We start from the raw sequence: 25393 nt of genomic DNA on the forward strand, positions 1-25393 counted from the left end.
AACTTTCTGTCTCTGGTTGTTCTCTGTCACAGAATCCTTGTGTTCATACACTGCAAATCACATAACAGAACTTCTTTCACAATGTACAAGATCTTCAGTGCTGTGATAACATCTTCTTGGCATTTACACCGATGGGGAACATCATCGTTTCTGTTTTTCTGTTTGTCTGTAGATCAGTGACTTCAACCAGAGGAGAATGATGCGGAGCTCCCCCAGCACAGAGCAGGACAGGAGCAAAGAGGATGTGAGGAAGAGAGAGCCTGAGCAGGAGCTGGAGGTACCAGAACCTTATTTTACATGCACCATTCACGCCTTGGCAGAATTAAACCCTCAGAATTACCGCAGGACAACCCTCTCCTCTGATGCCGTCTTTGCATTCACTCTCAGGTGTTGGTGAACTTGGAGGAAGGTCTGGGTGTGTCTCTGGTCAACAAAGTTCCTGAGGAGCTCGTGTTCACCACGCTGTCCGGCATCAACATCCACTTCATCCGTACCGCTGCCAACGAGGTGCTGGAGCTGAGCATTCAGAACATCCAGGTGAGCCGTGGAAACGTTCCCGTCTATGTTCAATAACAGTGCGTCATACAGAAGCAGGTCGAGGCGCGTCACATGTTTGTAACACAGCGAAGGCAGAGAGGACGGTGAAATGACACGGCGTAGTCAGCAGACTGCAGAGATGTTTGCTGAATGTGTGAGGGGAAGGCAGGTGGGACATAAAGAGGGTCCAGTGATGCTAACTGATGTCTTCATTCAGATTAAACAAAGCTTCCTGTGAATATCCAGCCTGATCAACGCTCACCTTTCTGCTAATAATGTGCCTGTTAATCCAGTCGAGGCTGCCCTACAGGGCATGTTCAGCGGAGGCTGTTGTGTGAAGGCTCGTGTTTTGTGGTCATCAGGTGGACAACCAGCTGCTGGGCACCACCCAGCCCGTGATGCTGTGTGTGACGCCCAGCTCCAGCGACAGTGGCGTCGGCGAGACCGGCCCTGCCCTGCAGGTCAACTCAGTCAAGGTTCCCAGCAGCCTCATGCTCACCAACCTCTTTAAGGTGAGCGTCACACACCCAATCACTGCTGTCTGACATGGCGTCACCATGTGTCACAGGAACTGTCCTCAGTTTTTCACTGCAGTGATTCTGGATCACATGACTAATGATGTAACCGTGATGCGTTCACAGCACCTGATGGTGACGGCCCGGCGCTTCACTGTCATCATCGAGGAGAAGCTGCTGCTCAAGCTGCTCAGTTTCTTTGGATATGGACAGACCGAGGCTGGTGAGTTAAATGACGTTGTTAGTATTAGTGTAACGCTGTGGTTGTTTCTGCTTAAAAGTAGAATACTAAATCCTGTTTGTAATGAATGCAGAGCTGGAGAAGTTGGATGAAAATATCTATGAGAAGCCCAGCGAGGACGCAGGACCTCCCAAACGTTACTACTTTGAGAACCTGAAGATCAGCATCCCCCAGGTCAAGCTGAGTGTCTTCACCTCTCCCAAGCTGCCTCCTGACCTCAAGGTAACACGACCGTTTCTTTTGCTTCATCACTTTACACTGATGCAGAGTAAGAGCAGCACGTCGCCTCCTAAAGTTGACCACAGAAACAGCTTCAGGGGGGTTTTAATCTCAAAGAAATGGTTTAGGCTTTCTTCTTTCTTTGGGAGTCAGATGTCCAGATGGACCTCGGCCTCATGTCTGTGTGTTCAGTACAGCCTTGCTTAGCATGAAGACTGGAAACGGGGGGAAACCGCTTGCATGGCTCTGTCTAGAGTTCGAAAACACAGCTACCAGCAGCAGTAGAGCTCTCTGGCTAACATGCTGCACACAGACAGACATGGGAAACAGCAACTTGTGGTTTCAGGGGGAGTTAGGAACTGGATGTTTTTCTTGTGCAGTGACCGCAGCTTCCTTGTCACCACTGTGGGGTTTCCAGCTTTGCTTTGGTTTCCAGCACAGGCACCAAAAGGCTGGATCTGGCAACGCGCACCATGGCTGCACACAAGTTCTGGGTGGATGGATACTGTCAAGAAATAGCTCCAGCATGCAACTCCCCCTGAAACTACTCTCCTTTCTTTAATAGAACTCAATAAAATCACTTGAGGGCAGAAGTATTCTTGTGATTATTATCAAGAAACATGTTGAAAGTGATCGTTAAAATGTGGACAACCATCTACTCATTATTGCAAAGATATTTTAAATGTGGTATGAAACTGACATGTGACAACACAAGCATCATACACTTACCTGTTGTACCTGTTCATCAGAGGATTGAAACAGCAGTATTGATGCACTGATGCCACGTTGTGCTTAAAACTGAGTTTAAATCTTTGGCATAAAGTTTTGTACCTCTGTGGGTCACAAACATCCTGCCACCACTCCTCGTTACCACTTGATGTCACTCTGTTCCTTCCTGTTCTGCAGGTTCTGAAAGGCACCCTGGGCTTTCCTCTGGTTCGCTTTGAGGACGCTGTCATCAACATGTACCCGTTCACCAGAGTGCACCCCTACGAGACGCAGGAGATCATCATCAACGACATCCTCAAGCACTTCAGAGAGGTACAGTCCAGCACGTGTGAAAGTATTATTTGGCCATGACAGTTTGAACGAAGATAGCTGATAATTCATTCCTGATCACTCTTTTCTTCCGCCTGAGCTGCAACATGGACAGGTCTGTCTCCCATGTGGTTTGTGTTGGATCATGACTGTGGAGAGTTTCCTGTCTGCAGGAGCTGATGAGTCAGGCGACTCAGATCCTGGGCTCTGTGGACTTCCTGGGAAACCCCATGGGCCTCCTCAACGACGTCACTGAGGGCATGTCAGAGCTCATCAAGTACGGCAACGTGGGCGGCCTCATACGCAACGTGACCCACGGCGTGTCAAACTCTGCTGCCAAGGTATTATGTGGTTAATGTTTCCACCTGCTGAATAAACATCTACCTGCACAGGCTCACTGTGGATGAAGCTGTGCAGTGTGTGTGAACGTCCTCCTGGTCTCTCTGTGACAGTTTGCAGGGACTCTGTCAGACGGGCTGGGGAAGACCATGGACAACCGGCACCAGAGTGAGCGAGAGTACATCAGGTACCACGGAGCCACCAGTGGAGAGCACCTGGTAGCAGGGATCCACGGCCTGGCTCACGGTAGGGTTATATTTATTTATATATAGTTGCATAGTTATGCACTTTTAATTTGAATGTCCAGCTGTATCCACAAAAGTGCAATAACATGTGGTTTGCAAACAGTTTAAACAAATCTTTTTCCCAGCAGTATTCCCTTTACACAGTAGCAATAAAATATTTCTTGTAAATCTCAACTTGAACATTAATGTAATCAAATATTAAACCAAAGCTGTTTGCTAGAACATCATAACAGGCTCGTTCTGAGCCACAGGTTAACAGATATAAATCTGTTTTCAGGTATCAGCAGAAACATTTTTCTTTTATCAGGGAGCAGCAGAAACAGTCTGTGTTCAGTAGCAAGTGCATTTTAATATGTTATGTTTATGTATGGCTGCTACCTTGGCCAGGTCTCTCTTGTAAAAAAGATTTTTGATCTTAATGACACTTCCTGGTAAAATAAAGGAAAAATAAGTGTCCCTGTCACAGTGAGGTGAAGTGCTCGCCTCAGCACACGCCCGCCAGCTGCCGAAGCCGAATTGTCTTGAACTTTTTGTACGCGATGCGCAGCACAGATCATTGGAAGAGACTGATCCTCGCTGTTTGTGAGTTTCCAGAATCTATCACCGTTTAACTAAATAGGACATCAACAGGAGGGAATTCGCACGGCAGAGCATCCCCACAAATCTAGATGAAGGCCTATCAGACAAAGTTATGTAGCCTATAATTTGAACTTAAGTTAAATAGGCTACAGCTGTGTAGCACACAGAAGCTGTTGCCATGGTTACTATCCATAGAGCGCCTGCCGTTTACTCGCGGAGCGCTTATCTCCTGATCACCGGAGCAAAGAGCGACCCCACGGGGCCAAGCGACTATGTTGTGATTTTAAGAACGTTAATTATTTTTATGCACATATGCCGTACATTTATTTGCCTGTTGACTGTCAGCCGATGTTTATCGTGCTGTGAAGCCTCATCAGGGTAAACATTTTGTATCCCCCAGGTATCATTGGGGGCATGACGAGCATCATCACCTCCACAGTGGAGGGGGTGAAGACAGAGGGCGGAGTCAGCGGTTTCTTCTCAGGCCTGGGTAAAGGTCTGGTCGGCACTGTGACCAAACCGGTGGCTGGAGCTCTGGACTTTGCCTCTGAGACAGCTCAGACGGTCCGGGACATGGCTAGTCTCAGTAACCACAGGTGGGTTCACTCTATCATCATATTTTTACCCTGCTGCATGTTCTGTCTGACGAGATCAACACTTTACATTCCCATAGTTTAGTCAAACAGAGTAAACACATCGCAGCTTAAACACAACTGTAAAAACATGAGTCGCTGTATTTTACATTTACATTTATTCATTTAGCTGACGCTTTTATCCAAAGCGACTTACAATTGCTGTACATGTCAGAGGTCGCACGCCTCTGGAGCAACTAGGGGTTAAGTGTCTTGCTCAGGGACACAATGGTGGATGTTTCACAGTGGGAATGGAACCCAGGTCTCCTACACCAAAGGCAAGCATCTTATCTATGCACCATCACCATTTTCATGATTTGTAAACACTGACCATGAACATATCATGACTAACATGACATATGTTTATTAAAACCAAGGGCATCATTTTGTGTTGAAAAGTGGTGGGGAAATTTAAGGGCTCAGATTAGGGGTTGGACTAAACACTTAGGCCATGAGACATAATGATGCACAACTTTGTGTCACAAGAATATATTATAAATCCATTTAGACTAAATAGTCATTGATGAAATATACGATTTGGGGCTTTGGGGGTCCTCCCCCAGAAGATTTTGAGCATTAAACACTTAATGTCCTGAATTCTGGAGACATTTATGGTGGGAATGTCTTTATTTATATAGAGGGAAACACAAAATAAAAAAAAAAAATAATATATATATATATATATATATATATATATATATATATATATATATATATATATATATATATATATATATATATATATATATATATATATATATATATATATATATATATATATATATATATATATATATATATATATATATATATATATGGAGCAGATCTGTTTCTTCTATATTACATTGCATTTCTTATTCAGTTTTTGTTGTGCAAATAAACGTTGCAAGCCACTTTTCAGATTTTTTTTCTTTTTTCTTTATTTTATTTTTTTTTTACAAATGCTTTCAAAAAGTGGTGGGGACATGTCCCAGTGTAAATGACACCTATGATTAAAACGGTCTCCTTGTTTTTTTTAGGAAAGTCGCCACTTATTTAAAAAAAAAAGTTTGTATTTCTCAAAACACAAACTCATCAACATGGATATAAGAATGATATCAGTTATAATCTTGTGTTTTTAAGCTTTTACTGCTTGTTGATATACTGGTTAGAGATTGTAGTGTTAATAATGCTTCAAAGTACTATGAAGTCCTGATCGGTGCTTAAACAGGAAGTGTGTGTGTGTCTGTTTGTGTCTTGCGGTTCAGGCTCGGCGTGCAGCGTGTCAGGAAGCCTCGCTGCTGTAAGGGTCCTCAGGGTCTGCTGCCTCGACACTCTGCCGCTCAGTCTGATGGTCAGGAGCAGCTCTTCCGCCTCACGGACAATGTCCACTCTGAATTGTGAGTCTCCCTCCTTCACGCACTGTGTTCGACTCCCCTGTCTGACTCCCTGTTCCCACCCCGTGTCTCACTCCTGGTCCTGTTTCTCCTTCCAGCTTCATCGCTGTGGAGCCCATCGACAGCTACTGCGTCCTCATCTCCTCCAAAGTGGTCTACTTCCTGAAGCCGGGGGACTACGTGGACCGCGAGGCCATCTTCCTTGAGGTCAAGTACGATGACCTTTATCACTGCCTGGTCTCAAAGGATCGCGGGAAGGTGTATGTGCAGCTCACCAAGAAGGCTGAGAGCACCAGCAGCGGTGTGGCCATACCTGGCCCCTCCCACCAGAAACCCATGGTGAGACTCCGTCTGCCTCCTCTCTAGCTCCACACAAATGTTTAGTCTGTTCTACTTCACTGATTCACTTCTACAGCCTGTCAGCAGGTTCCATAGGACCTGCAGCGGTGATCCTGTCTGCAAGCACTCAGCACATAGTGAAATTATTTTAGTATAATTTTAAAACGGAAAGCAGATGTTAATATGTTCAGTAGACTCACAAACAAGTGAATATTTAAAAAATATTAAAACAATTGCATACCACATCATAATGATTCTCCATAACATTTCTTTTTCTTTTTTTTAATTAAACATTTTATTGAGTTTTTCAAGGAAACAGACAGACAACAAAAAGAAACAATGGACAGTATCAAGCCAACATCATATCATGGATAAGTACATAGAAGATATTCTGGAATGGGGGTTAAAATAAAAACAAATGAAAGCAATGTGAAGAGGGAAAACAGACAGGAGTCTTTTCCTCTCTAAGGGCCACCAGGAGGATTCCAGACGAGGGCGTGGCGCCCTCTTTGTGAAATATCTGAAACACTGAGTGTGAAATAGTGAGGAAAGGGTTGCCACAGCCATCAAAGCAGCTTTCATTGCCCTTCAGTCGCTCCACTGGTACAGCTTTGAAAATCTCCCCATGCCACTGGTGTAGTAGGAGGCCTAGGCTTAATCCACTTAAATAAAACACACCTCCTTGCCAGGAGAAGGAGTTTAAACAAAAGTTTTCCCTGCATGTAGGTCATACAGAAGTCCTCATTAACAATATTCAACACAAACAAACCAGGCTCCTTGTTTATATTGTTGTTAAAGAGAGATCTTTGGGTTGATAAAGTTGAGGAGTTGAGGTGCGCACTGAAGTCTGTGAAGAATTCTACACTCAGTCTTCATAACATTTCTAAACTGGGTAGGAGACACCAGAGTGTTTAACCTGAGTTTGGTCGACAGTTTGTTCCATAAATATGGAGCAAAGAAACTGAAAGCAGTCATGGCTGACTCCGCTGGAGTCTCTGGAGTAATCCATGTCTGTGATCTTGTGTTTATATTTATTCTTTAGTGGGAATTGGGGATGATGCATGTTGCTTACACCTGATGAGTGCACTGTGGTGAATAACATCCAGTGGTTTTAATGAAGCGTGCGTATAGATAATATCCCCAAAATCTAAGGCTGACATAATAGTAGCCTGAACACTTCTTTCCTGTTTGCTGACAACAGTCTGGTTCCCTAAAGGAAGCCCAACTTGATTTTTTTTTTAATCTCTTTTCCCAATTCTGTGACATGTGTTTCAAAAGAGAGCCTATCATCTTACCATATCTTACAGTGTTTATATGCAGAGACCTGATCCCGTCTAAGATAGTAAGAACACATGTGTTACTAACTGGCAGTTTGGACCTGAAAAAAAAATCAATAAATCAGTTTCCTAAATATATTATGCAGTATGGAGGACACACCTGCAGAAGTCCGGAACTCAGAAGCCATGCTTAAATGGAGAAGAGTGTTGTCTTTAATAGAGTCAATGAAAGAAGCTGAAGTTTTACAGTCCAACAGGGGACTCCAGGACTTCCAGGATCAGGACTGTGGGGGTCATGTAGCACATTGTACATGTTAATGATGCTCACGCCCCAGCACTAATTTCACTGTTTTTATCTTGCATCTTCCTCTCTGCAGGTCCACGTGAAGAGCGAGAGTCTCGCCATCAAAATCTCTCAGGAGATCAACTATGCCAAGAGCCTGTACTACGAGCAGCAGCTCATGCTGCCTGCCACTGAGAACGAGGACTACTTACTGCTGGAGTCCTGATCACCTTCCTGTTCTTCAGTCCTTTTATTGGTTTGTGTATTTTAACGTGTTTGACAGACTGCAGAAAAGGGAAGAGTCAGACACCCGGTTTAGTCACATGACCTGATGTTTTGAAAGAGCACATACGTGTACATGACACATATGCAAGGCAGTGTTAGTTTGTACATGTGGAAACAGTGTTTAAACGCAGCAGGCGTCCTTTCTGTTTGTGAATAGAGATGTAAATAGAACCACACAGTCCTATACAGTAGTGTACATACTGTAAGAATTCTAAGTATGGAGAAGAACAGCTATGATGTGAAATGAAACTAACTGCCTTTACAACTCTGTTTTGTGTACAAGAGACACTAAGTGAGAGAGGGGGGTTCTGCAGGCCCCCGCCTCGCACACTGGAGCTGCCTGTCTCTCTGCCTTGTACAGTCACACCTCCAGGTCTGATGTGTCTCTGCTTTTCTTTTTAATGAGCCAGGTGTCCTCCTCACCAGACTTTACTCTGGTGGATTCTGAGCTTTGGGTTTGGTGTCAGAGTTTGAGTTGTGTGTTGAGAGGAGGGTGGAGTCCGGGACGGAGAGCCGGTGGACTCTGTGATCCTGTAAAGTAACATTCACATGGACTGCTTCAAATAAAGCTCCACAACTACACCCCTCACCGTGTAGAGCGCTTCTCCCCAGACTTCCCCAGCCCAGGTGCACACTGCTGTACACCTGTTTGAGTCATGATGCTTTTCACTACAATAAATCCTGAGGTTGTTCATTACACTGTGTTTCACTTGGTTTTATAGGAACAGCAACAGGTAGCCTCTCCGGCAGGCTAACATCTCCTGCACTTTATGTAACAGCATTTCTTTCACAGCTGACAGGAGAGCATATTCAGCTGGACACAAACTTTAATTCAACACTACAGAAAGCCTTGAGCAGAGAACATTTTCAAATCTGGAAAATACATTTTTATTTGTTTATAAGGACAGCTGACCTCAGGTGTAGGGACTGTACTCTCTGCATGTTGGCTCGCAGACCTGGGCCCCCCCAGACGTGAGGCCCCAGTTGGACCCTTCTCACAGCCTCACATCTGCATGGCTGAAGACTCTCAGTCTGATTCAAACAGATATAAAAGGTAACATAATGTAGTACTTAGAGTTCTACTCTGAATAAACAGTTGGGGATAATCAGGAACTTTTAACATTTCCAGTAAGATTCTGAACAGAGAGCTCCATCACTCAGCAGGTGAAACACTGTCAGTAATGGGGAGACTTCATAGACCATGTAGACTGGGGCAAAGAGGAGACCCAAACAAACCAGCTCAGAGACCAGATCCAACAGAATAACGGCCCTGACCGATAGATACCTTGTGGGTCTGCAGCCCTACAAGGGCCCTTCCATCTAGCTCCTTCTGCCCTCCACAGATTCGGGATCATATCTGTTCATGTGCAGCTGAGATGCCTTTATGTCTGTAGCATTGCTTCTTGCAGTGAAGTCTGTCAGCGTGAGAGCTGGCTGTGCAGACTGGCCTATCAGGACTGCCATTATTCCCTGGGATCCAGTGTGAACCCTGCAGACAGTCTCAGTGTGATGCAGAGGAGGCTTTCAGCAGCTCACAATGTGACGGCTCGTTACAGCATCTGGACCTGATCCTGGTCCTGCCGCACCTGTAACGTTCCAGCAGAGTGTTGCTGCTGGGTGGAGTTTTTGATGTTCCCGGGGGTCATTAAAGAGCAGGTGCCTCAGGTAGATGTGGGTGGTGGTGTGTGTGGAGGAGCAGCAGAGCCTAGGATCACGTCAGCTTGCAGGTGAAGCTCAGCAGCAGCAACATGGAGGTGAAGGGGAACCAGAGATGAGTGGCCCCTGAGTCAATGGCTGCACACAAATAAGACAGGAACAGTTTCAACTCCGCAGAAAAGAACTTCCCGTTTAAGGATAAATCTATATTCTATATTTGTATCATCAACAAATCTTCTGTGCTCAGCTGAAAATAGAACAGACGCTCTATTTCCTCCTGTCCGTCTGATAGAAACTACAGCGAGCAGTTTTTTGAGGTTTTACTCTTTAAATATGAAACTATATATTTGAGGAGTTTAAAGATTGACGTCTTCGGGAGCAACCAAATATAAGAGTTCCGATTCTGCTGATGGTGACACGCTACTCCACTGATGTGATGGTGGCAGTAATGTCCAGAGAAATACGATGATGCTCCAATAAAGGCAGCGAAGAAAAACTTAGGTCAACATGGATGTAAAATAGGATTTAAAACATTTTTTGAGAAACACTGAACGAAAACTTAAACTGTTTATCTTGGGGCTGAGTTTTAACTCCATCGTTATTATTCTACGGCAGGTGAGGGGTTAACGTTAAGTGCAATAAGTATGTAAATGCAGCCGTATTAAAACAGCAAGTACAAAGCACCACCGTTTCCATTGAAATAAATGTTTTACTAGTAGAGTTAAGAGGGTGGTTTTAAACCCTCGTCAAAAACTGGCCTCTGCAGTGTGCCTCAAGGGTCGATTCTGGGTCCTGTTCTTAGAGTCTTAATAATGATGATAATGCATCTTGTCATTTGTATGCAGACGATAAACAAGTATATCTTCTGCTCTTCATTTTGATGTTGAGTAATAAACCAAGCTCACAACCCCACCTAACTAGCTGAGCAGCCTTATCTAGCTAAATAAATAAAAGACGTTAGTTTCTGTGTTTGTTTACAGCAGCAGGGTGCTAACCGACTATTTCTGGTAGCAATTTTTGAGCTCGCTGTGATTGGCTGAGGACAAAGACACCGCTGTCATGAAATGTGACATTATTATTTAGAAATAAAATAAATGTTGGCGCTGTAACGTTACAAAAGAAGGGACCAGACTCCTGTGGTTCCATAGTAACAGCACCTGAAAGACCTACCGTTAAAATGTTCCTTTCCTTTCTTCAGTCTTGGGTTGTCTGGAAGATCACACAACATAAAAGACTTTTACTGTGAGCGCGCTGAACAAACGACAGACGGACGACAGACGGACTGACTGACCGAACACGATGAGGCGGGTGTGAGTGTCTGTGGAGCCCAGAGGATTCTGGGCCGTGCAGCGGAACATGGACCCGTTGAGTTCAGCAGGAACTCTCTCCAGGATGAGTTCCCGCCCGTTATGCTCCTCTCTGCCGTCCAGCAGAGGCCCGCCCACCTTGGTCCAGGTGTAAATGGGCTCGGGGAAGACCTCACTCTGAGGACACACACAGATACACACAGTGTATGCGCTGCTGAGAGAACATGGCCTGGAACAAGAACCACGTCTTATCCCATTGCACTTCTCATTATTTATTTATTATTATTTTCAGTGACCCAACAGTTCCCACCACTAGCAACACTTTGCCACACAGGCAAGGACAAACTCTTTAACAGGCAGAAACCTTGAGCAGCGAGGAAAGAGTGCATTCAGCAGCGTGATGTGCGTCCGCTGAGTGTCATGCACACAGTCCGGCAGGCCTGGAACCAGTGACAGGAAGAGACTGGACTGGGATTTCAGGAATATTCCAGGAAACAGATGTATTTGTTACAGAGGGAGTGATTTGCATCTAAACGTGTTATGGAACAGCATTATTATCATAACAGTGATCGCGTCCTTGGGCAAACTCCCTCCCCATCCTCCAAGAGCTCTGCTGCAGACTGCTGCACCTCCCTGCTCTCTTTAGGAGGCAAAAATAACACATCTGTTTACACCTGAATAACATCACCTCAGCTCCAAAGGCTCAGGGAAAGACTCTGGACAGGTGAAGCATGGGCCTTAAGACGCGTTCAGTGCCGGACAGAAAGGTGTAGTAACGGAACAATGCAGAGGAACCCGAGCAGTCGGATGTCTCATGCTTGATTATGTAAATACGACTGCACTCACACATTGTATTGTAATAGTACCTCACAAACCCTGTTCCTTGAAAGAGCCGGTTTGGGGAGTTTTACATTGTCCCTGCTTCCAACAGCTCCCCTGTGTCACATGACAAGTCTCTGCAAGAGGGCAGACAGGAACTGAAACCAATTGCTGCCTGGAAGGGAGGAACTCAATTCAAAAATTTGTGGTACACTTTGAAAAGAGGCCTTTTTTATAATGTCTGTGTCTTTGGCACTGCCCCCACCCACCGGCCCACTGTGTGTTGGAAACTCACTGCAGAAGGTCCCAGCTGGAAGCCCTGGACTGTGATCCGCACTGTGTCTCCCACCTTGGCCTTGCTGGGACTCATGGACAGCTTGGGTCCTCTGGGAGCAGCTGGTAGAAAAGTAAAATACCATGTTGGACTGTTGCACAGTGAGACAACACACAGCTCTCAGATGTGTGAATAATAAAGTCCTAATAGTACCTGTTCCCTAAATGTGGCTACCTACACGTCCAGGATGTACCTACCTGTTCCGGGACCATGTCCGCCTCCTTTTATGACATAAACCAGCTGAGGTGAGGCGGAACAAACTGTGCTGAAGGCTCGGGATGACCCACTTTCTGGTTCTTGTTCTGACTTCTCTTTGAATGAATGAACTCAGTGACTTGTTCATTCTTCGCAGCTCTGAATTCGTGTTGAAATTTGAATCTCAGCAGCTCTCATACATCTCATTAGCTCCTAATTTTGTCAGGACTCCGGGGTGCGTCTGACTTCAGAATATTCTGCATCTTTATTGTTATTATTGATCTGAATAATTGTGTTGAAAAAGGGACTGACTGACCCTAAACCCCGCCTCTTTCCTTTCCTGCTCCAATCACATATGTCAGGAAGTTTTTTAAGTCTTACATGTTGCTTTGGTACATCTACAGTCCACCTCATATATATATATATATACACACACACACACACACACACACACACACACACACACAGAGACAGAGACAGAGACAGAGACAGAGAGAGAGAGAGAGAGAGAGAGAGAGAGAGAGAGACTCTGCAATCATTAATGCTAATAAAAACTCAATCAGTCAAACTGCAACGAGTCACTTGAGTGAGTACAGGGACTTCTACAATGTGCGAGGTGAGGGTCACATGACATGTCTGATAGCTTATGATTAGGCAAAAGAACTGGTTCATGAAGGTGATGTCACATTTTGGAGGGAGGCTGTCTTTGTTTAGTTTTGCTTTGTCAAAGTGAATCCAGGTGAAAGACTACAGAAGGCAGCACATTGATTAACAAGCTGAACTGAACTGAACTGATATTCGTCTTACAGTAAAGGGTAGTAGACAAGCTAGCAAGGCTACTGACGTCTTTGTTTTTCTCTGCTTGTCTCCTGATCCTTGCCTTACATATCAGAGCCTCAAGGGTCTCCTGTACTGTCTGAGACCAGAACATGAACTGACCAGTATCAGTAGAGAAGAGTCGACAGCAGAGGTTCTCTTCTGTACTCATTAAAAGCCAGACCTTAAACCAGATGTGAGTGGATTCAGAGAGCGGGAGCGTGACTCACTCAGAGTGACCTCGGCCTGCATGGGCATGGACAGTGCTGGGTGGTTGACCTCACAGCTGAACAGGGCCTCGTTGTCCAGCTGGGGGTTGAGGCTCCAGGTCAGCATGGCTCTCACCTCCATGGTGCCGTCACCTGACGCCTGCTGCTGATGCTGGAAGTAGTAGAGCGGGTCGCTGCTCTGGACCCAGCGGGGAAACTCCCGGCTCACCACCGTCTCCGGGATCACCTCAGTGGTTGGCTCGGAGTCCGACTCGGACACTTGCTCTTGGCCCTGTTGGGGCCCTTCAGGGCCGTCTTGGCCCAGCCGAGCCAGCTTCCCCTCTTGTTCCAGCAGGGACTTCTGGAGTTTGGTGTCGTCAAGGTCTCGACTGGTGAGAGCCTGGGAACCCCGGGGCCTCACCTGGCTCCTGCCCCTGCTCTTTTCTTGACCTGGGACCTTGCTTTGGTCTTCCTCTGAGGCAGGTGTCTGGGCACTTGGCACCACATCAATAAGCTCGCCGTCCCGCTTGAAGTACACCTGAGAGGCAGGGACAAAGGCAGGTGAGCTCAACAGGGACAGTGGAAGCACTTCAAATCCAAACCAGGACCTGTTTCGGCTCCACAGAACCTCCTGGAGGTTTCTCTCAAACCATCATACTGAGTCGGATACTGTCTCAGGAACACAGATGCTAAGAAGTCAACCATGGTGAGTTTTTTAACACATGGTTGATCAGGGTTTGAGACTCGGACTCGAGTCCGACTTAAGTCGCACACACAGAGACTTCAGACTCGAGACAAGTCTTTGAAAGACTTCAGACTCGACTCGGACTCGAAGTGCGGGACTCGTGAACAATGTTTATTTTTAGGAAACATCTGATGAGTGTGGTGTCCGAACAATAATGCTGCGATGATGTGTTGAGAAGAAATCTGCTTGACACTGTTCTTGATCATAAAAGTTTATCAAATCAAGGAGTTCAGCATCAATTGCAAGCTCTGCAGCAGCTTGGAGAGAGACCCAGCCCGATGGCCACTCTGTCTCTCTGTACATCAAACACAGCTTATATAGGACATGTTTAGGTATCTGTTAGGTACCAGAGAAGGGTGTCTGCAAAATAAAAGGTCAAACCCATAGAAGGGTACAGTACTATTCTGAGGTAACAAAACAAGGGGTTAGAGGTCAAATTCTATAGAAGGGTTCAGTCCCTACATAACCACCAATCACTGCTCTCCCCATAGGGGGCCACTGACCCTCTGTCCTGCTGCTACAGTGCTATTTTGAACTGTTATGAGTCAAATGCACAAATATTGGATACTACATGAGCTTGCTCGGAACCGTTAGTATCAGCTGGACTCTAGCTCAGAGACTTGAGACATAATTTGGACTCTTGCTCAGAGACTTGAGACATAATTTGGACTCTTGCTCAGAGACTTTAGACTTGATTTGGACTCTAGCTCAGAGACTTGAGACTTGATTTGGACTCTAGCTCAGAGACTTGAGACTTGACTTGGACTCTAGCTCAAAGACTTGTGAGCATCTCTGTCTCAGGCATCATGTCAGAAACATCAGTTATGATCAGAGCCGAAACACAAACCTCCGCACACTCCCACCAACCATGACAGTAAAACATGATTATATGATTGCCATTTTCATTACATTATTTACAGTATATCAGAATAATGTAACACTGAACATGTGAGCAGGGAGGTTATCTCTAATCTTACAGTTGTACATTCTGCTGTATTTATAGAAATGCTTCTGTGAAGGGCTTAGCTGATGCTGAAGTGTTTATCTTGTTTGTTGCTCAGAGTACATGGTCATGTGACCAGAGAGATTGGTGTCTGCCATCATCACTAATAGCCCAGTGCGACGCAGAGGTGACCTTGGTCAAACAAAGATTCCAGTTCAGTCGATGAACACAGAAAATTAAATGAAGTTGTACCAGATTCATGAGTTCGTGTAGCTCTGCTCATCTTCCTCTCGCTGATGTTTGTCTCATTCAGGACATGTGAAGCCACTCCTCACTGGACTGTCTCACATATACCTCTGTGCTCTCATCCCCTGAGATCAATCCCTGATACATTTTCTAGAGAGGTCGCACAGGCTGCAGCTGCTGCATCGAATGGGGGGCCATTGTTTTATACATTTCAAATCCAGACGCTCTCCCAATTTCATTCTGCAGTGACAGTACCAGCATCCTCTTTCACTCTGTCATGAATGGACGGATGGATCACCATGCTTTCCTTCATAGCACACAAAGCAGTGACGCAAATTTGATTATGGAGAGCCAGTCCTTGAAGAGAGATAAAGAGTAAATAGGCTCCATCTCACCATGGGAGCTGGCTTTGCTCCTGTAACAATGCAAACCAGAGTGAAGTTCTGGGCCTCGTAGCGGCTGAAAGGAGCCGGGCTATTGGCTGCCACCACGGAGATAGACTTGGGAGGTACTGCAGAGAAAATACAAAGAGGACTGAGGCACTCAGACATGGACCGAACATAAGTATGTATGTGTGTGTGTGTGTGTGTGTGTGTGTATATAAATGTGTATATATATATATATATATATATATATATATATATATATATATATATATATATATATATATATGTAAGTATGTGTTTTAGGGTTACCTAGTAATGTAACAAGTCTGCGAGTTTGAACATTTCAAATTAATACTTCAATCAAAGGAATGCATTTTGGGAAATATGTTTAAGATGTTCAGATGGATCTCATGCCTGTGTGTTCATAACAGAGCATGGTTAGCCTAGCTTAGCATAAACACTAGAAGCAGGGGCAAACAGCTAGCCTGGCTCTGGGGTAAACACACCAACCAGCAGCTGTAAATCTCTGACTGACATGCTGAGTTTATTCTGCACTCAGACAGGAATGGTTTCAGGGGATGTTTCATGCTGGAAGTATTTTGTTTATCCGTCCACCCTGCTACAGCGCAGGTAATTACAATCAGTCAGTGAGCACAGGTGTTGGTTTTGGTCCAAACCTGACAGCCTCACTGTGACAACAAGACTTCATCCAGCATGTAACTGTTGTTTCTACATTTCTGTAGGTTAGCTAACAAGATCCACCGTGTTATTCAGTGAGGTGTGTTTTTAGCTATGCTAGTGTTGGATGAACTTTCATGGTCTTTAGAGGATCAACCCTTTACTTTCCCTCTAGTGCCATTGGCTGGTTGAAATGTTTGGCAGTAGTGAAGTATTTGCATGGACAGAGCTTTGTAACAGATCCAGGATGAATCCTAATGAGCCTGGTGATCCTCAGACTTCCCCCCCTAAAGACACGGCCTTTAAAATTCATGAGCGAACCTAAAAAACGAACGCTTACCTATGACTGTGAGGACGATGCTGCCAGAGGATAGGATCACTTTGTCTCTGGAGCTCCTGTCATAGATCCCCACGTGGCACTCGTACAGGCCGTCGTCCTCCATCTGGACTTCAGGGAGCCTGTTCATGTGCAACTATACAGATTACTGGATGCTTTGAACTTCAGCTTTCATTTTAACATCTCAGCTTGTGAAGATTAGAGATCCCCCTGGGTTTGCCTTAAATTCACCTCCCCCTACCACTCCCCCTCCCCCCACTGTGAGCTACAGGTGTGAATGTCCCACCCAAACGCCTGTCTTTAAAAGGACATGAGTTATTAGAAGATAAGACAACATGTCCAGCAGCCTGTCTTACCGCACAGATGACTGGTAGACCAGGTCCTCCCGCCTGTGTTTGTCCTCCATGTGGGAATAGCTGGTGTTGTACATGGCATCATAGGTGAAAATCTTCTGCTTGGCACTGCCTCCTTCAGTCACCTGAGAGGGGAAAGAGCATCATTGCGGTTGGAGGTTTCGTGTCAGCACTCTTACAGACATTTCTTTTGTACTGGAGATCTTTTTGGGCTGCAGCGGGAGCAACGCCGACTCAGCCCACCGGGTGCAGCTGACTTACTACAGTTTAGTGCTAAACACTTCATTTCACTTTTATTTTTATTGGGCAGGACAAATGCATGTGTTCTAAATACCGAGGGCTGTTCTGCTGTTTCGCAGTAAAATCTGAGGATCCATTTCTGTTGTGTTGTGCTTCATAAATATCTTCTTTTTAGTCATTGGTGCCAATTAACCAATAAAGTGCACAAATTATTCACTGAGAGCAGAAATGGTTAATTCATGCTCACACATGAGTTGCTTTCTTCATGACACCTTCTGGGCTCTGGAGATCTCAAAACATTACCTGCTTAACAGCATGTTGTCAGCCCTGATTGTGGCTGAAGGTCTGTGGAGGAGAACACCTCCTGTGTGGGTATGTCTGCATGTTTCTGTGAAAACAAATCTGCTTCTGGCACAATCTCAGTCTAAAGTCTACAGAACACCTTCATGGTTCTCAGTTCTCACACAAGATCACCGGTCTTCTAAACAGGATCAGCTGTCTAAACTGTGAGACATGAAGTTCACCTGCGTGCTCACCCGAAACCACACAATCTCTCGGAGGTTTCCATCTGTGTGGAAGTTGCACTTGAGTGTGACTGTGTCCCCGATGACGACAGGTGGGAGGGGCTCAATGGAAACGGTTAAATAACCTGGCAGAGAGAAAGAGAACTGCATTACATTGGCCTGTATGGCTCTGACAGATAACTGTGGTGTTAGATAATGTTCTTATTACACAGAAATCCAGTATGAAAGCTTCACTGCACTCAGCAGCTTCACTCTTAATAACCCCACAGCCTGGAGCCGCTTTATTCCTGCTCTGTTGTTTAGAAGGAGGTCAACAGAACATCAGCGCTTTACAAGCTACAACACAGTCTGCCCTCATGAAAACCAGAGGAGCTTCAGCAGCTCTCTCAGCCCTTTCAATGTGCAGAAGCTTAACCAGACCATAGATTTAGGCTCTGCTCAGGAGCTCAAACCAAGATCACAATGCATTCAGTGGAGGCAACTAAACCACTACTAAGGTGGGTGCTTTGGGCCCCTGCAGAGACCTGGAGCAAGAATAAAGGTGTGAAAAAGAGTGTACGAATGACAGTTATAGTTCTAATATAGAGTAATGTGGAAACAGAAGGAAAACCCTCGTAACCCAAAGAGAGCTGCAGCTCTGGACTGCTGATGTCTTTAATGTAAATGCTCTGTATTTGCATAGCGCCTTTCTAGTCTTTTTGACCACTCAAAGTGCTTTTACATCTGCATTCATCATTCACTCACATTCACACACTGAGCCTAAGTGCTCAGACAGAAACTAACATTCACACACATTCACACATTGGCGGAACAGCCACCAGGAGCAATTCGGGGTTCAGTATCTTGTCCAAGGACACTTCGACACGCAGCCTGGAGGAGCCGGGGATTGAACCGCCAACCTCCTGAGCCACAGCCGCCCATTAATCCCCACTGATTCCTCTGATTCAGCTTCCCCTGTCTTTATTTAATGTCATGTAGTTTCCAAAGATCCCAAAACTGAATCTCAAGACACTAATGCTCAAGGCATTTGGAATATTTCCATTTGATGGAAGGGTGCAGCCATAAACCTTTGAATATTTAATTCAGTGTAAACGTCATGTAGCTCTGAGGAAGAGCTGCAACATGATACACAATATAAATGAACCTGTCGGGTGGAATAAGATGACTTGGACAACCGTAAAGAAACTGGCTGTTACAAGTTTAATTCAATGTAAACTTTTATCTCTGTAGTCCAACAATAATGAAACTTTCAGCAATAAAAACATAGTTTACAGCAGCAGCAGCAGCATTTGTGTGCAGACTTTTTGGATACAGCGCTCCAGATTTCATTCCTGACACTTGAATATTTAATATGGTCTCAATCCCTCTGAGAGCATGGGATTAAATTTAGCAGGAATATAAAGCTGCTGCTGCGTTTCTTTGTGACACTCTGTGTGTTATATTAGCAGCTCAGCATCAGAATGTGTTAATCACTCCGTCCATTAAGGCCAGCTGCCTTGAGAGTGGACACCACAGTGAACCTGATCAGCCTCCGTATGCTAATCCCCAGGAGCAACAGTATTCACAGCAGGCTGAGGGCCACATGTTGCTGTGACCGGGGGATTAAATGGGTTAATGCAAACTGCAAGAATTCAGCTGCATGCATATGATGTAATAAACACATCTATTAGCGCTGACATGTGAAGATTCATACAGGTACATGTGATTTATTACATGTACATAAAACATTGATTTCACATGTTGGAGCACACAAATGAAACATTTCACTTGTTAAGCATGAGGTTGTGTGTGGAAAAGGAGTTTTACATTTACACATCTGATTTGAAATTGTTAAAGAAAGGTGTTCTGTCAAATGGGTTTCAAATATGATAAATGGACATACATGGATTATTAAACACCTCACTTATGAAATGAAATACCTGACATGTCTTCAGTATCACTTCACATGTGATTACTTCACGTACAGGTATCGGATGAATTTCACATATGCAATACTACACTTCAGGTGTGACATATAACATTTGACATGTTTAAAGATGAATATCACATGTGTAGAGGACTGAAACAAAGCCCCGGCCAGACCTGGTCTCTCCAGTGTGTGTGTGGTGGTGAACTGTGGTCTGGCTGCCCCACACATGGACTGGGACCAAAGGCACCTTGCTGAGCAGCAGCCTGGCAGTGCCGGGAGGAGCTCCGGTGCCCTCTGCTATCACAGTCAGCCTCACCTCCACAACACCCGCCTGCATAGCGTGACGTCAGCCTGCCTGCAGATTATTTTCCCATGTTTTTCCTCTTAATCCTCCCTCCAGCTTTTCATCCAGAGAGCTCCGGTCTCCCCACACAGAGAGATTAACACGATCAGAATAACACTGAAATGAAACACAACTTGCACATGATGACTGATTCACGGTGTCCTCTGTAAACACCAATCATTTAACCCAGGAAAGCATATTTTGGAATGAGATTAAGGTTAGTGAAACGAGATATTGGGGAGTGATATCACTGCTTGCTGAGTTTGGATGTGGACTGTGACTGCTTCCGCCCTACTTTGATGTGACAAACATAGAAAGGACAGTTCCACAGCTTAGCCTTTGTGGAGGGCAGTGCACTGTATAGTGCTTGATATTCCATGTCTGGTATTGTCTTTGCTGGAGGAGATAAAGCTGGCTGATCCGGCCCAGTCGCTCTGCTCTTTGTACATTTCTCCCACTATCTGAGGCCGAGCGTCTGCCCTGCTGTCAGATAAAAGACTCTAACACATCAGCTGCAGGTTGAAGCACTACAAGAAGTGTTCAACTGGTGCTGCTGCACGTATCAGGAATGGTGGACGACGAGCCAAACAAAAGCCGCTTTGAATAGGAAATACAGGAGGATCACCTCATGTTCAAACCCGTCTTTGATCACAGGCTCGGTTCTATATTCAGGGCAGCCACAGCTGTCATCTGCTAACAAGCTGCCAAACTTCTGCTTTCATCCTCTGAACATCAGGAAGTCTTTCCACAGCAACAGAACAGAGAACTTCTGCCAAACTGCCCAGACAAACTACTGACATATTCAATTAGAAATACTGATAAGTGCAGTGAGAACAGGTGGGAAATATTCAAATGATAATAAAATGTATTTGACTGACCCTCTGTGGGGAACACCAGTGCGTCTCAAATCATTACAATGTCATGGAAAAGTTCATTTTCCTCTGTGATTCATATATTCTAGATTCATTTTTGTTTTAATCTTGATGATTACGGTTCACAGCTAAACTCCAATATCTCAACATGTATTAGATGTTTAGAATAAAGAATTTAAAACAGAAATGTCGACCCGAGAAGAGCTCTGATCAGCTGATCCATACCTGCTTCTGAGTTACCTGAGCCTTTACAGTTCTCAGTGACTTTGGTACATTTGTCAAATGAAATTTTCACTACTTGTTCAGCTCCACATCATCATCATCTCGTCACGTGTGCACATCGGAAAATACTTTTCTCATTGAACAAACTGCAAATGCTTTGACACATTTATGCAAATGATTATGTTCAAATGTCTGCTGTTTCCTTCATTATCAATATGTCATGTTGATCAGTGTATTATAATGGGTCTCTGTTGAATGGTCTGACCCCATATTTATGTTTCTAATTTTGTCATTGTTCCTGTTGTTCTGTTGCAGTTTCGTGTCTTTTTCTTTACTGTATCACGGTGACGTGCTCTGTCAACACATTACAGTCCAAACAGTCAAACTGTGAATCCTGTCCGATCTCCTGCACTGTGTAACTCTGTACTGTTGAAACTGATATGTACTGTACAGAAAAAGTGCAGTGTTGTTACTTGTCATTCTGATGCTCTGAGATGTTCACTGACATAAAGATTTACTGTTTTACTGACTAAAGATTCTGTTTAGTGCTGTTTGTACGATCTGTCTGACTGTTTTACAAATGTTCAGGATGATTTGATCTCTCAGTCTGGTTCTAATGTGTTGAGATGCACCTGTAAATGTGTTCACTTTGTTTCTGAGAAGCATTTGTTTAGACGGTGATCATCCTCATATCATATTCACTTCATATCCAACTGAACATCTCACTTTCAAAAAGAAAACAAATACGTGAAGTTTCTGAAATGTTCCTTCAGTTAAAATGTGGGACAAGCTTTTAAACCTGCGCTGATAAAAATACCCATTACACGTAACGATGAGTCAAAAGAAATGTTCAGAAAGCAGAGGGATGTTAAAAGATGACACAATTAATATTTAGAGTCATTACGTGTTTAAAAGGGAGAGAGAAAATTACAAAACATCCCCAGCTGAACACGAACTGGAGCAAATAATGTGGCTTAATGTGGATTAATCGGTTAAACCTTAGACACAGTGAAATAAAATTAAAAGCCCTCCAAGATTCTTTCATAATCCAGAATCTAGACAGAAGCTCCCAAGATCATATAAAATCTGTGAATTCTGCCTGGGGATTAGCTTCCATGCACTTTGTGGTTTGAACCTCCACTAGAGTTTAATCATTTTAAAGTACAGATTACCTTCAGCAATATGGGTCAGAGTCAGACAATGAGCTGTTTATCCCTGGGAGGAACGACCTCCACACTGCAGGAGGTAACTTATCAGGTCTCTGCAGCCCCGAGGCATCTGCACGCACCTTCATACTGAATGTGTTTCAGTTCTCTGCTGTCACCAACACGAGAACAGCCTGTTAGTGGACTTTACATTTACCAGATCAAATGTTTCCAGCTTTTTACGCTTCTGTAGCTCCCAGGTGGTTTTATCACAGCTGGATCCACCTGGTGCAGGGTCTTAGGGCAACTGTCCTCCAGCCTAACAGCAGGAGTTTAATGAATAACAGAAAGGACTGAGAAAGGGGTGGAGGAGTGGACAAGAAACTGGACTTTAAACCAGGAGACTGGTGTTCGTTTCCAGAGTGAAACAAAAAGTACACATTGATTTTTTTAGTGAAGTTACGTGGATAAAATAACTACCTTACTTAGGCGAGTTCGCCTAAGTAAGGTAGTTATTTTATCTTTTCAGGTGCAAAAACAATGCTAAAGGGTTCCCAGGGAGTTAAAGACCGATGCTGACCATCCTAAACCCAACCAAACTGTGACATTTCACAGTTTCAAGTGTGCAGATGTGACGAGCTGGGATAAGAATGAAGTTGGATGATTCTGTAAAACCCTGGGTTACGTTTATTGAAAAGGTTTTTAATGTCTTTAACATAAAAAACATTTCTTCCTCAACGTTTACAGTATTTGAAAGATGGTGGCTATGGAAAATAAACTATAGTTAGTTTGGCTCATAACTACGGTTAAACGTTTGGAGTCGGGCGAGAAATCCGTCCATCCTCCAACTCGACCTCCACACCCTCACCTTCCTCCTCGCTTCATGCCTTGGCACTGAACGTGAGGAAATTATCTAATATGAACACAAAGGATCTCTGAGCATCATGTTGCCTTCAAGTTTCCATGAAGTGCAGTGGACACAGCTTTGGTCACTTGCAGAGATCTAAGACCGGCTTCAGCTTCATCATCCTTACCGTGTGCAGCACGTCTGTTTTAAAAAGGCAGCTGAGCAGATGAAGACCATGAGATGAGCTTGAAAGACCTGGCGAAAGCTAGTAAGTGGTACTTTTCCAAATAAATAAAATATGCAATTATGCATATGGCCATTTAGAAACACTCCCACATACACTAACTGAGCTAATAGATAAATGTGATCCAGATGGTTTTAACTGCAGACACACGGAGCTCCTCCTGTTTTTGGAATCACTGGAACAAAGGTGTTTTAATCGCCGTGGCTCTCCTCCATATTTCTGTCCTTGTTTAAGTTTCCCTTTGTCTCTGACTGATCTGTGTGTCTGAAATGAAACTACAGCACAATGAGCTCAGCTTTTAACATCCTCGTATTTACTTTCCTAAAACAGGAGAAAACATCTTCCAGTGCCAACAACCAGTTTGAAACTGACGTGATGAGATTTTATGCAGACAGCAGGATGTGACAGTCAGTGCTCTCTCTGAGTATCAGCAGCATGCAGACAGCACCAACACCTCGCTCGCACAGACTCACTGACGGAGCTCTTACCGGAGGTCAGGCGGAGGCTGAGGGCGGAGAGGAGGAGGCAGCAGAGGGCGAGAGGACCGCTCATCCTGCCGGGTGCTGCTGCTGCTCAGAGCCAGCGATGCCCCATCTGTCGTCAGGGTGGAGGAGCAGCGCTGCATCTCCCATCCTTCACACTGAGGCTGCCTCCGTCTGCTGCCAGCTTTATAGGCAGAGGATTAAAGCAGCTCTCTCTCCAACTGCACCACCCCTCCCTCTCTCTGCAGCTCGACCTCAGTGCTCCACCTCTCTGTCTCTGTTTCTCCACCTCCTATTCTCTGTTTCTCCACGTCTGTCTCTGTTTCTCCACCTCCTATTCTCTGTTTCTCCACGTCTGTCTCTGTTTCTCCACCTCTGTGTCTCTGTTTCTCCACCTTTCTGTCTCTGTTTCTCCACCTCTCCGTCTCTGTTTCTCCACCTCTGTGTCTCTGTTTCTCCACCTTTCTGTCTCTGTTTCTCCACCTGTGTCTCTGTTTCTCCACCTCTCTATCTCTCCACCTCTGTGTCTCTGTTTCTCCACTTCTCTGTCTCTCCACCTCTGTCTCTGTTTCTCCACCTTTCTGTCTCTGTTTCTCCACCTCCTATTCTATGTTTCTCCACCTCCTATTCTCTGTTTCTCCACGTCTGTCTCTGTTTCTCCACCTCTGTGTCTCTGTTTCTCCACCTCTCCATCTCTGTTTCTCCACCTCCTATTCTGTGTTTCTCCATCTTTCTGTCTCTGTTTCTCCACCTCTCCGTCTCCGTTTCTCCACCTCTCCGTCTCTGTTTCTCCACCTTTCTGTCTCTGTTTCTCCACCTCTGTGTCTCTGTTTCTCCACCTCTCCATCTCTGTTTCTCTACCTCCTATTCTGTGTTTCTCCACCTCTCCATCTCCGTTTCTCCACCTCTCCGTCTCTGTTTCTCCACCTCTCCGTCTCTGTTTCTCCACTTCCTATTCTGTGTTTCTCCACCTCTCCGTCTCGGTTTCTCCACCTCCTATTCTGTGTTTCTCCATCTTTCTGTCCCTGTTTCTCCACCTCTCCGTGTCCGTTTCTCCACCTCCTTTTCTGTGTTTCTCCATCTTTCTGTCTGTTTCTCCACCTCTCCGTCTCCGTTTCTCCACCTCTCCGTCTCTGTTTCTCCACCTCCTATTCTGTGTTTCTCCACCTCTCCGTCTCTGTTTCTCCACCTCCTATTCTCTGTTTCTCCCCCTCTCTATCTCTGTTTCTCCACCTCCTTTTCTGTGTTTCTCCCCCTCTCTATCTCTGTTTCTCCACCTCTCCGTCTCTGTTTCTCCACCTCCTATTCTGTGTTTCTCCACCTCTCCGTCTCTGTTTCTCCACCTCCTATTCTGTGTTTCTCCCCTTCTCTATCTCTGTTTCTCCACCTCCTATTCTGTGTTTCTCCATCTTTCTGTCCCTGTTTCTCCACCTCTCCGTCTCCGTTTCTCCACCTCCTTTTCTGTGTTTCTCCACCTCTCCGTCTCTGTTTCTCCACCTCCTATTCTGTGTTTCTCCCCTTCTCTATCTCTGTTTCTCCACCTCCTATTCTGTGTTTCTCCACCTCTCTATCTCTGTTTCTCCACCTCCTATTCTGTGTTTCTCCACCTCTCTGTCCCTGTTTCTCCACCTCTCCG

At 44.9% G+C, this 25393-nt stretch overlaps 2 protein-coding genes across 5 annotated transcripts in view; one reads left to right on the top strand and one right to left on the bottom strand.

Annotated features, from left to right (window-relative positions):
- vps13d (vacuolar protein sorting 13 homolog D) overlaps positions 1-8602 on the top strand; it is a 48954-nt gene extending 40352 nt beyond the window's left edge. For all 4 annotated transcript variants that reach the window (XM_038721565.1, XM_038721566.1, XM_038721567.1 and 1 more), the window contains 12 exons: positions 173-277; positions 388-537; positions 900-1049; positions 1179-1275; positions 1367-1515; positions 2419-2553; positions 2724-2891; positions 3003-3135; positions 4114-4309; positions 5593-5724; positions 5820-6060; positions 7715-8602. In XM_038721565.1, coding sequence (XP_038577493.1) covers positions 173-277; positions 388-537; positions 900-1049; positions 1179-1275; positions 1367-1515; positions 2419-2553; positions 2724-2891; positions 3003-3135; positions 4114-4309; positions 5593-5724; positions 5820-6060; positions 7715-7846 — 1788 coding nt within the window. In that variant the 3' untranslated portion in view covers positions 7847-8602. The remainder of the gene's footprint in view (positions 1-172; positions 278-387; positions 538-899; positions 1050-1178; positions 1276-1366; positions 1516-2418; positions 2554-2723; positions 2892-3002; positions 3136-4113; positions 4310-5592; positions 5725-5819; positions 6061-7714) is intronic.
- An 848-nt stretch (positions 8603-9450) lies between these two features.
- On the bottom strand, positions 9451-23852 carry LOC119904995 (immunoglobulin superfamily member 21-like). The gene is made up of 10 exons (XM_038721651.1): positions 23764-23852; positions 17706-17818; positions 16933-17054; positions 16580-16698; positions 15571-15686; positions 13263-13779; positions 11983-12083; positions 10853-11045; positions 10732-10770; positions 9451-9699 (listed from the first exon to the last, which is right to left on the bottom strand). Exons 1-10 carry the CDS (start codon positions 23825-23827, stop codon positions 9617-9619), a joined length of 1467 nt encoding a protein of 488 aa, XP_038577579.1. The 5' UTR covers positions 23828-23852; the 3' UTR covers positions 9451-9616.
- Positions 23853-25393: the final 1541 nt, after the last annotated feature.

Source organism: Micropterus salmoides, unplaced genomic scaffold (genome assembly GCF_014851395.1).
Source record: "Micropterus salmoides isolate LMB-PRFRI ecotype aquatic unplaced genomic scaffold, ASM1485139v1 Ms_hic_scaffold_16, whole genome shotgun sequence".
Classification (NCBI taxonomy): Eukaryota; Metazoa; Chordata; class Actinopteri; order Centrarchiformes; family Centrarchidae; genus Micropterus; species Micropterus salmoides.

Coding starts and splice junctions, on each gene's coding strand:
- LOC119904995 (XM_038721651.1), bottom strand. CDS start 23,827: ATGAGCGGTCCTCTCGCCCTCTGCTGCCTCCTCCTCTCCGCCCTCAGC. Junction 13,780..15,570: donor GAGCAAAGCCAGCTCCCATG/GTGAGATGGAGC, acceptor CCTGCCTCTCAG/GTGTACTTCAAGCGGGACGG. Junction 11,046..11,982: donor TCCAGCTGGGACCTTCTGCA/GTGAGTTTCCAA, acceptor GTGTGTCCTCAG/AGTGAGGTCTTCCCCGAGCC.